Source organism: Monoraphidium neglectum, assembly GCF_000611645.1.
Source record: "Monoraphidium neglectum strain SAG 48.87 unplaced genomic scaffold scaffold01628, whole genome shotgun sequence".
Classification (NCBI taxonomy): Eukaryota; Viridiplantae; Chlorophyta; class Chlorophyceae; order Sphaeropleales; family Selenastraceae; genus Monoraphidium; species Monoraphidium neglectum.
In genome coordinates, this window is record NW_014012000.1 from 2,521 (window position 1) to 13,662 (window position 11,142).

The 11,142-nt window shown below is 59.5% G+C and overlaps 3 protein-coding genes across 3 annotated transcripts; 2 read left to right on the plus strand and 1 right to left on the minus strand.

Annotated features, from left to right (window-relative positions):
* Window positions 1–115: 115 nt before the first annotated feature.
* On the plus strand, window positions 116–2,929 carry MNEG_8522 (Sulfate-binding protein Flags: Precursor; the record flags this gene model as incomplete). The annotated part of the gene is made up of 9 exons (XM_014043003.1): window positions 116–193; window positions 532–661; window positions 858–946; window positions 1,216–1,326; window positions 1,748–1,867; window positions 2,059–2,133; window positions 2,282–2,368; window positions 2,568–2,633; window positions 2,750–2,929. The coding sequence occupies 9 exons, from the start codon at window positions 116–118 to the stop codon at window positions 2,927–2,929; spliced, it is 936 nt and encodes a 311-aa protein (XP_013898457.1).
* Window positions 2,930–3,289: 360 nt separating this feature from the next.
* On the minus strand, window positions 3,290–9,153 carry MNEG_8523 (putative Protein SDA1; the record flags this gene model as incomplete). The annotated part of the gene is made up of 16 exons (XM_014043004.1): window positions 3,290–3,540; window positions 3,766–3,947; window positions 4,085–4,841; window positions 5,063–5,150; window positions 5,374–5,464; window positions 5,674–5,756; window positions 5,853–5,940; window positions 6,114–6,334; window positions 6,547–6,722; window positions 6,958–7,054; window positions 7,310–7,389; window positions 7,934–8,027; window positions 8,256–8,396; window positions 8,627–8,719; window positions 8,964–9,014; window positions 9,118–9,153. The coding sequence occupies 16 exons, from the start codon at window positions 9,151–9,153 to the stop codon at window positions 3,290–3,292; spliced, it is 2,529 nt and encodes an 842-aa protein (XP_013898458.1).
* A 638-nt stretch (window positions 9,154–9,791) lies between these two features.
* Window positions 9,792–10,880, plus strand: MNEG_8524 (hypothetical protein; the record flags this gene model as incomplete). The annotated part of the gene is made up of 3 exons (XM_014043005.1): window positions 9,792–10,167; window positions 10,261–10,475; window positions 10,854–10,880. The coding sequence occupies 3 exons, from the start codon at window positions 9,792–9,794 to the stop codon at window positions 10,878–10,880; spliced, it is 618 nt and encodes a 205-aa protein (XP_013898459.1).
* Between the last annotated feature and the right edge of the window lie 262 nt (window positions 10,881–11,142).

Below are 11,142 nucleotides of genomic sequence, written 5' to 3' on the forward strand. Positions count from 1 at the left end.
CTCTAGCGGCGCTGGCGCACAGCCCCTGGCAGTGGTGGCTGCGTCCAGCGAGCCCGTGGTACTGACTCTGGCATCATTTGCTGTGACCAAGCTGGCTTATGTCAGGCTCACCAAGATGTTCCGCGATGATTACCTGGCCTCAACCGGGGTGGATGTGCGATTCCGCCTGACATTCACAGGCAGCGGCGTGCAGGTGAGTCGGGAGCTCCATGCCATGGCTTAATGATTGCAGGCATAACGGGCAGAATGGCTCCTCAGTGCAATTTCAGCACATTCAAGCTTTCACACAACCCTCCAGCAGGCGGCCCCTCGTGTGCCATTGTCAGCAAATGCAACTTTCATTGGCACAATTATGGCCAGCGAAGGCCATTTTCAACTTAATTAGGGCGCTGAGGTGCCGCAGGGCTTGTAGCATAGTCGGGTCGCTTGTCTAGACAGCTGCATCCCAGGCAGCACTCCATACACCCCACAGGCCTTGCCGCACATCCCAACGTTGCCCACTGTCTCACCCCCTGCCCCCTCCCGCCTCAGGCGCGTGCTGTGATCGACGGCCTTCCCGCTGATCTTGTGGCCCTGGCCCTGCCCCTGGACGTTGAAAAGATTGTTGACGCGGGCCTCATCCGCCAGGACTGGACCAAGGCCTACCCCAACAACTCTGTCGGTGGGGTCGACAGCGCGCCCTTGATGTGTGTGATTCGGGTGGCGATACCAGGTGCTGAGAGGCCATGTCCCCCCTTTCCCCCCCAGAGGCCGGCAGCCCACCATGCTTGCTGCACAATCTCATCTTGACGCCTTTTCCAACAAGTCACAGATGTTGCTTGTCGCCGCCCTCTTACTCTACAATCTGTTGTGCTCAGTGTGCGAGACCACGGTGGCGCTGGTGACCCGCCAGGGAAACCCCTGGGGCATTCGCGACTGGGGGGACCTGACACAGCCCGGCCTGCAGGTGTGAGTCGGAGGGGGTGGGGGTTACTTCGGGCGTCTAACGCCCTTGTATCCTCGAGTGCTCAAATCGACTCCTGGACCACTGTATACAGTGGTTACAGTGAGAACAGAGATAGCAGTAATGAAGAGGAATTCTTGAACACACACTGCAAAGGCGCCGCACCCTCATACCCACCTCTGCCAACATGAGCCGGCCTCACCACACCCTTGTGGTGCCCCGCCAAAGCCCAGTGTAAAACTTCCTGGGGTTGTGGCCGCGTTAACACGCAGGTGGTCCTAGCCAACCCAAAAACTGCCGGTGTGGCACGCTGGATTTTCCTGGCGCTGTGGGGGCACCGCATGAAGAGGGGCGACGCTCCCGCCCTGGACTACGTCACAAAGGTGCGAGTGTGCCTGTGATAGGCGCCGTGCTGTGAGAGGTGGGGTGGGCGGGTTAAGGGCAAAGTATTGTAAGCCACAGGGGTCAGGGGCCGAACACGGAATGGATGATGTATTGCTCGTCGGAAGCTGCGTCAACGGGCCCCTGCTCGTGTGATTAGCTGCGGCTTATGTGAGAGAGTGCATGCAGAGTTCAAGCCAAGGGTTCAGTGTTTGCCAAGCTTGAATGCGCTACGCACCAACTATGGTCTGCTCGGCCTTGCGTGCGACGTCTATGGTTTGTTGTGTGGACTGTGGCTCTCGGTCACACCAAATTCATATTTACTTACATATTTTCTTCCATTCTACTTCATTTACTACTTGAAAATGAGAACTCTGCCTATGAGGCTTATCAAGCCGTATCAATTATCCCACCCGTCGTCAGGTGTTTGATAATGTGGTGGTGCAGCCGCGCGATGCACGCGAGGCGTCTGATGTGTTCTACCGGCAGCGCATTGGGGACGTCCTGCTGACCTACGAGAATGAGGTCGTGCTCACCAACGAGGTGGGAGTGGGGGTGTGGACTGTTTTTTTTGGGGGGGGGGGGCGCGAGCCCAGACGGCCCGCAGTCCATGGATAATGGTGTACTCGCAACTATCGTGTTTTTGAACACAGGCAGTTATGGTGCCTTCTATGTCGTTGCGTGGCTACCCAGGCTGACCTCTTGGTCGTCATCGATGGTGCCCTCATACTCAGGTTTACGGCAAACAGAAGGCGCTGCCCTATGTGGTGCCCTCGCCCAACGTCCGCATCGCCTGTCCCCTAGCGCTGGTGAGACAAGCAAACTGGTGCCCCGCGGCTGTTGCTGCGCGACTCCCACCCACCGGGCTCGTTACAAGCCCGCTCCCTGCTGTTGTTCTAAGGTCAGGGTATGAGCCAGCCCGCTTATCTCCTTGTACTCCTGCCTGCCCTTCCCCAGGTGGACAAGGTGCTGGATTCGAAGCCCGCAGCTGCACGACAGGCGGCTCACCAGTTTGCAAACTTCTGCTTCACTCCCCGAGCCCAGGTAAAGGGCACAGACTCAGGGAGGCGCTCAGGGTGCATGTGATGATTGGAAGAGTGTTTGTGCATGTCAGTACACTGCCTGCCTGGAAACTAAGCATCCCACCGTCAGGTTTTCCTTTGGACAGCATGCCAGCCGCTATCACACAACCTACCACAATCAACCTGGCTTTTGCGGCCTGCCAATACTATTCGCACCCCAGGTCGAGTTTGGCCGTGTTGGGTTTCGGCCCAACCCCCGGCTGTGCAAGGAGCAGCCTGAGCACCTGGTGGGTGGTCAGCGGCCATTTGTCCAACTTGCCCTTCATGAGTTGCACCCTTCAATCAGCGCCGACTCTTTTTATCCATTCCTGTCGATTGTCGCAACCCTCAATCCCTGCCGCAGGCTGGCCGCGGGGGCGTACAGATGTGGAACGTTGAGGATGCTCTGGGCGGGTGGGCAGCGGCGCAGCGCAAGTTCTTTGACGCTGGACGCATCCTGGACCGCATCCAGTCAGAGGTCGGAGCGCGCCGGCTGGCCCGTGGCAAGGCCGGGGCTGTGGTGCGGCGACACGCTGCAGCGTGAGATCACAGCTGCTGCCGTCTTGGACACGGTGTGGAAGCATGTCGAGTGGGTTGGCATGTTGCCAGTTGGGCTGGTGTTGTTTCATTACTGTCGATCTTGTTTGTGCTGCTCAGCGGAGCTGCATACGGGGCCAATGCTGTATTTTCACCCCGCGGGGGGCCCTTGATGCTTTGAATTCAAACTCCACCTCCTGCATGCTGCAAGCATAATTATGGTAGCACCCAACTGTAATCCAGCCACCGCTTGCCCTAGTTGCTGGATTGTGTCTGCTTACAATGATGCAAGCGTGTGCAGGCGGAGCATGGCATGCCACTCTGCATAGTCACTGCTTTCTTCCCATCTCGGAGGTGCCCGCGTGTGCTATTTGCCACGAATATGTCCCTTGAAATGCTTAGGGTTGCGGCGCTGCTTGGCTTGCGTTGCGCGGTTGCGCAGCTGGTGAATTCGGGCCGCGATGGGCATCTGCTTGGCGCGCTGCTTCTCCCGCTCGCTCTTGCTCCCTGTCTTCTGCTTCTTGCGAGACGACCGCGAGCCAAACTCCTCGCGCCCCTCGCGTCCCTCCAGCACGCTGGCAATGCGGCCCGCCTTGTCACGTGCACGCTTCTTACGGCCTGCATGGTCGTTGGGCAGTTGGGTTGGGTCATCAGCGTCCGCATGCAAGTGTGATGCACAGGTTATCAGCAGTTGAGAGCAGTGGGGGGCGTGGCAAGTTGAAGGTCGACAACTATGTGCGTGATGTAAATGTGTATGCAGATCAACGGAGCTGTCTGACTTGAGTGCAATGCACATCCGTGCAGAAGCGGCGGCAACCCAACCATTTCTCGCCCCCATGACACCTGTGAGCTGGTCGGGCTGCACGCTGGTCTCGTTGGCGCGCACGCGCTCCACCTCCAGAGCCACGGCCTCAACGGCCTCCTGCTCCGCAGCCTCTGCCAGGCGCCGCTGTTTGGCCTTGGTGAGGGGCTTGAGCCCGTTGCGCGCCATGGCGGCTTGGACCATCTGCTTGTGCCTCAGCTCCCTGCAGAGGGTAGGACGGAAACATGTGACGGCGTGGGATAACACACAGATGCCAAAGGAATAGCAGCCAAGCACCTAGGTTGCCTTGGCAAGCCTGCACTCCACTTGATGCCCCCAGAGGCTCTGCAGCTGGCGCACCGGATGCGCATAAAGTCATCATCTGTCAAGAAGCGCTGCATCTCTATTGGCAGGGATGGCTCAAGGCTGCTGACGCTTGTAGGCCCCAGCGCTGCTGCGGCATTGCTGCTGTCAGCGACGTTTTGCTTGCGAGCCACCGCCGCTCCAAGCTGACGCTTGAGGTCGCCCAAGCTGCCTGGCTGGGGCGCTCGCTGGTGAGAGGCACAGCCCTCAAGGTTGGGCAGTGCCGCAGTATGACTGTTGTTGCCACCTGGGACGCCGCGTTTATCACCGCTGCTGCTGGGCCCGGCCCCATCATCACCCCCCCTGCTGGCCACGACGACCTCGTCTCGTGCCACCTTGGCCTCCTTGCCCACTGTAGCTGCCATCTCCTGCCCCTGCAGCCCCTTCTCCTGCAGCCACTCATCGACCTCCTCCTCCTCCGCCTCCTCGCGCTCGGCTTGCGCTTCCTCAGCTGCGCTGCTGCTGCCGCCGCCATCCCCGTCCCCGTCCCCACTGCCGCTGCTCGCCACTTCCACGCTCTCATCTTCTGAGCCAGTACCTGCCCCTTCATCGCCGCTGTCATCGCTGCCGCTGTCATCGCTGCCGCTGTCATCGCTGCCGCTGTCGTCGCTGCCGCTGTCGTCGCTGCCGTGAGCCAGGGCCTGCTCCAGCAGCTCCGCTCCAGCCACACGCTGGCTGACGGCCTGGACACCGTAGAGGCTGGGGGCATTCAGCAGGTCTGCGCCGCGGCCGCGGTCGCGCTTCGCCAGCAGTGCTGCGGGACATGGCAAGGTTTCAGAAGAAATTTGACAAAACCAGCTGACTTGACCAAAAGGCCAGCAGGGTTACGTGCGCATGCAGCACTCATTTCACAGTTGCAGGCTACAGTTGCGGGCTACAACCCGAGGCCGCCAGTTGCGTGAGCCCCGCCAGAGGCTGCACAGATGCACATGAAACCATGAATCCCCGCCATATAAAGGGATTGCATGCCCCTACCTGGGTTGATGTCACGGAAGAGCCCGATGACTGCACGTGCCGCAGCGGCCACCTCTTTGTCGCGGAACTTCTTGTAGCCCGCCAGGTCCTATATGATACCAGACGTGTGGGGGCAGCAATCCACCATTTAAAATTCAAGATGCATTGCATTGCAGTTGACTTCGCATCAGGTCCGACATCACCGTATGTGCCTGAAGGCCGAAAGGTTGCCAGTGCACAGGTCAAGCCTGGGCCCGCTCTCGCCCCTGCCCCCCACAACTCTCCCTTGCTGACCCTCCACCCTCTCCAGCCCCCGTCCGTTATCGGCTTACCTGCAGCAGCTCAGGGCCCATCAGCAGGGGGCACCTGATGCACACCTCTCGAGTGGTCTTCAGGCCCACCACAATCACCTCGGGTCGCGCCCTGGCAAGGTGAAGGGAAGGGCACTCATCAACAGCAGGAGCGAGGCATGGGTAAAGAGTGCTCTGCTAAGTTGGTGAACACTGGAAGATGAAGATGAAACATCAAACAACTGACAATCAGCTTGGCGTGATGGGTTTTCAGCTGCAACAGCAGGTGCCTCCTCTCGTGCCCCCTTGCTTCAGCTCGCCGCGCGCCTGTCGTGCACAAACTGGTCTACCAGCTGCCTCAGCACTGGCTGCAGCGTCTCGGGGGGCACCAGCTCGTGAACACCCTGAACCAGCGCCGCCAGGACCTGCGGCGGGGCATGATAAACAAGGATGGCCAAGTCAGCAATGGGCGGCTTGATGGCATGTGGGTTGCTTGCATGGTTGCCGCAGCAGGCCCCCACCTGAGTGACGTCCCTTTGGTGCGGCGCAATGTACTTCTGCAAGAAGGGGTAAAAGTTGAGCAGCAGCAGCTTGTGCACACCCACCACCCTGCATGTGCACGAATAGCATGTTGCGTGAGTGTCAGGGAAGGTCGCTTTTCCAGCTCTGTCTGGCGTGCTGCTTTCTTAAGCGCCCGCCCACGAGAACTATCTCCACACGCCGATTAGTCACAACAGCCACTTGCAGCCTCTCCCAGCCCCCAAAGAGCCGTGTAGGCTGACCTGGAGATGACCGCCATCATGGCGGTGCGCGCCTCCCATTTGTCGCGGCTGCCCTGAAGCCGTGCAAACAGGCGTTCGGCGAAGGCTTGGGGGTCGTGCAGCAAGTGCACAGCAGCGAAGCCTTCACTGACTGCCGAAGCCTCACGCCGCGCCTGCTTCTTCACTGCAGACATTGCACGCTGCAGCTTGGCCTGCTTCTTCTTCTTGCTGCTGTTGGTGCCCTGCACACAGACGACAGGGGGCAGCAGACATGAAAGAATGGAAAATAGCAGCCCTTCTCACATGCCGGATCCAAAGATCAGCAGCACCCGTGTGACAAAGAAACTCTGCCTTGGGATGCGCACCACGGTGCCACCGGGCAGCTGCAGGCCCTTGTGACAACCTCAAGTCCGTCCGCTTGGGCAAACTTGTGGTCCAGGCCCCAAGGGCCCACCTGTTTGTTGGCCTTGTAAAACTCCTGCTTGCTGGGCATGGCTGTCGCAGCAGCCGCCGCTGCTGCACCCTCCTGGTCACTGTCGTCCCCGTCATCATCCTGCAACGCATCCTGCCCCAAGAAAAATTTCATCACAGCCAGGCACACCGCAGGAGACGGGTGGAACGACGCGCTTGCTGGCGCCAGGGAGGGTAGTGATAGAGGGGTGCCATTAGTACTTAGGGGGGCAGCAGACAGCCCCGCAGCTAACGCACGCAAATCAATCAGGAAACCTTTGTTGAGTACGAAGGGACGGGACCGCAAACAGCCCAGCAACCAACACATGCAGGGCGCACAAGGGACGTTTCTGTGGGCCGCAAACCAGGGGAGCTGGACATTGCTGGTATGTGGTCTTGCCCCCCTTGCACCCACCTATGACGTTGACTGTGCGCGCATCCCTCCAGATATTCCTGCGCCACAGCTCAGTCAGCACTGCCAGGCTCTTCTTGGCCGCCATCTCATTGTCGTCCTGGGTGGAAGGAGCGAGGGGTCTGTCATATTCACAGCAGGGCTGGAGATGAAGGCACCAGCAGGGCACGCAAGCATAGCGCGCCAGCAAGGGCGCCAGGACGGCGCCCCAGCAGGGCGCCCCAGCACGGCCTGCCACATGCTGTGGAAGGCGAAGTCAGTGCTCCACCTCAAAATGTCATGGCCCTGACACCACCTTGCAGCGCCTGCCAATGCCGAACGCACTCCACCCTGCTCCGCCGGCAGTGCATCCCACCTGCAGCACCCCGTAGAGAAAAGACTGCACTGTGCGGTTGAGCCGCTCGTTACGAGCTCTTTGATTGGATGCCTTCAAATCTTTGTGTGAGCAAGAGGTTGGCGTGCGCTTGCGCTCATGTGCGTCTAAGTCTAATTTTGTTTGTGTGCTTGCATGTGCAAGGGCACGCGCGCACGTGTTTGGATGTGTGGTTGTGTGTGTGTGATTGTGTGTGTGTGTGTGTGTGTGTGTGTGTGTGTGTGTGTGTGTGTGTGTGTGTGTGTGTGTGTGTGTGTGTGTGTGCGCACACGCGCGTGCGCACATGTGATACAGGTGCACGCGTCACACACGCGTGTGCGTGCTTGCGCGCGCGCGCACACAAGGCAAGCGGGCCACCCGTGCAATTGTGCATGCATTTGATACGGAAACTACATGCTCTCCACCATGTGCACAGGCGCGTGTGTCGGAGTCTGGTACCTAATGTGTGAATCTGCTGTTGATGTGCTTTATTGTCTTTACCGGTACGCGGGCTGCATTGTCCACAAGCAGCCACTGCCATGCACATTCAGCCCAAACCATCAGCGTTGTCACCCTTTCTGTACCCCGTCTGAACGCGTTGTGGCCCAAGATGACCTCTAAACTCACCCGACACAATGTGCCGGAAGAGCATGTCTCGGAGCGCCTTGTCGTTGACGCGGAACAGGCGGAACAGCAGTGGGAGCAGCAACGACGGATCCAGCTGCGAAGTAAAGGGAGAGAACCAGGTGTGCATGGGATGTGTTGAAAATTGGTGAGTGCGCAAAGAGGCATCTGCAGAAGAAGAGCCAGACGAATGCTGGTGGACAGGTCGCAGGCACCACAGTGGACAGCCCACCACCCACACATCGGAGGTGTGGCCCCTTGTCTCAGTGCTTTGCGCGCCGTGTCGAACTGCGCACAAGAACACCAATAGCACGCACCGCCTCACCTGGTTCCTGTTGCGCAGCAGAATTAGTGCCTGCACCATGGCGCGCCGTAGAGGAGCGTCCAGGATCGCGTGCTGAGCCTCCAGCAGCGCCATCACCTCTGGTGCAAACTCGGACGTGCTGCGCGGGTAGCATTTGCTGACCTGCCGGGTTGTCGAGTGTGGCCTTAGAGTTCAAACATTGAGACCAGCGTGCTGGCAGTCGGTGGGCTTGCGCAGCAGGCTGGTGTCTTACTGGGGTTGAAGGCAACTGCCTCGTCGCGCCGCCATGCACACCACCTCATGCAAAACAGCCCGGCTGGTGCGCCACTTTGGATTCCCAAAATGCCAGCTGTGCTGGCATGTAGGCACACCTGGACAATATGAGCCCCCACCTGTGCGACAAACCCAATCAGCTCTGCAAATTCGCGGCTGTCGCCCGAGGGCCTGAGCCGGAAGATGTTCAGGCAAGCCTGGTAGTGCCGGTACTGCAGCACACATGACACAGGAGAGCAAGAATTAGAACGAATCATGATCATAGGAAAGCCCCCGCGTTGCAAAGCGCGCCCATGACCGTACAGCATGCGTTTGGCCTACTGTACCACGCATACAGTTGCAGCCATGTGAGCAGGTACTGATGGGCCAACACCTGGGTGGTCTTCGTGGGTCCAGACGCCCATCGGCCGCCCCAAGTTGCTTGGCAAACCAAAGGCAGCCCACCACGCTGCACACCTGCAGCATGAACTCGTCTTTGTAGCCATCGGGATCACGCTTGATGTTGGCCTGCGGGACCGGCCGCGCAAGTGCGTCGGCGGCTGCAGGTCCAGCAAGCAGGCGAGCGCTGCAGTGGCACAGGTGGCGGCTGCAAGCGCATGGTGACGCGCACCTGCAGCGTCAAGAGCTGCGCCTTGGCGTACGCCATATAAACTGTCAGGGCTATAAATACACACGCCTGCCACTGTGTACCTTAGCACTCGTTGCGTTCACCGTGGCTATCAAGGCCCAGCAGTGAAAAACCACCATGAAAACAGCGGTCGAGCAGGAGAAGCCGGTTGAATCCTACTTTTGTGCTCTTCACGCTTCCCGCACTCGAATTTGTGCTGGTGTGCCTGCCCAGTGCGCCGCGTGCTTTTCAATCACGAGGCAGCATCCCATCATCTGCACATTCCAGAGATTTCCCACAAGGTGTTGTGCACAGCACATCTACACCACACCTGTGCTACACCGACACCATCACCAAAGCTGAGATCATTGGTTGCGAATCCCGCAATTTGTGGGCCTACGGCGTCTTCAGGATTGGACTAGGCCATATTGAAAACACGTGAGGTGTGTGGCAAGCTGCAATGGGCCGGCGACGGCCCCCGATCATCGGGGCAACAGCGTCGTTGCAGGACGCCTGACCACCGCGTGGGCAAATAAGAACACCTTCGTGTTTCCTGCTGAAGACCCCGAGCGCGCAGGTGCCGTGTGGCGCCCCACTGATGTGCAACCTGCTGCTGGTCTGCCATCGCAGAGCCGTCTCGTGACACGAGGACCGTCTGTTGCCGCACCAACGGCGCAATGGTGCATATCCCCATCCTCAAGATTGATGTGCCGGACCCAGACATCTCGGCGCTGCTGCCGGCAACCGTGGCGCTGGCTATCAATGTGCTGACAGCAGTGCACGACGCTCTGTCCGACTTTCTGCGGCCGTTGTCGCCAGACGCGCGCGAGCTGTATGAGCATGCGCGCGTCGCGGCGCTGCCAAGGGAGATCCGCAAGGCGCGCAAGCGCATTCGCGATCGCCGCATCGAGGACGTGGACAAGCAGTCGAGCGAGCTGGAGGAGGCCGGGTTCTCCTTTTACCGCCGCATGATCCGAACCAACTGGGTTGGCCACAGGGACGAGGGAGTCGAGGATGCCAGCTTCAGGCGCCTCATGACAGCGGCGCGGCCGGGTGAGCAGCTTCAGAATGATTTTTATGCAGGCGCCCTCTGCTCTGCAGCGGGTTTGGGCCTGCCGCTGCAGGCATTTGGCGCTGGCACCTTAGGCGATGCCGCGGTGGGCGCGAGCGGCAGCGGCTGGGAGGATGGGAACCTTTTGCAGGTGCAGGACCATGGGCAGCGCAGCCAGCAGCAGTGGCGGCGGCAGCAGCAGCAGCAGCAGCAGCAGCATGACGGGGACGTCACCTTACCAGGCCGCGCTCAGCGCGCTGTCGTGACATCTGTGGCGGGCAGCGTTGGCCTGGTTATAGGCATGGGCCTGGTGAGAATTTCTGCCGTGCTTGCCAGGGTGCGCAGCCGTGCCCAAAGGCGCGCAGGGCGCGTTGCACGCGCCGCGCCCAAGAAAGGTCAGCGACGCTCACTCGCACCTGGCAGCACCGCACGAGCCATCGGTGGTGGTGGAGGCAGCAGCGGCGCTGCAGTCAGCCGGCAGAAATGAGTTCGAAATCACGAGTACATTGTTGGATACATTGCAAGAGCGTCCTTGATATTGGCAAACATTGCAGTTTTTTCTAAGCAAGGACTGGCCTCACTACCCAGGCTTGTTTGATGAAAAGCCCCCTTCAACTGGCATGTAGTTTGACATGTGCACAATTAGTTTGGTTGGTAGTGCTGTGGGGGCACGCTCCTCCGCAAACAGGTCGTTTTCTGGGCGTTCGTGCAGTAGTGCTCATGTTAACATGAAAGAGAGCAGTGAACACGAAAGAGAGCAATCTGCCGTCGCTGCGCTCATCAGCGTCTGTAACACGTCCAAGTGAGGTCTTTCTCGGTCGGTGAATGAGTCTGTGTAGTATAGGGGGTGGCGGGGGATTGAAGGGGCTGGCAGGGGTCTTAGATGCCTTCGTGTGGCATGGAGGGGGAGGGCATGGTAGATTGGGAAGCCGGTGTGCTGCCTGGCGGCGGCTCACCTACCGGAGCTGTAACACGCC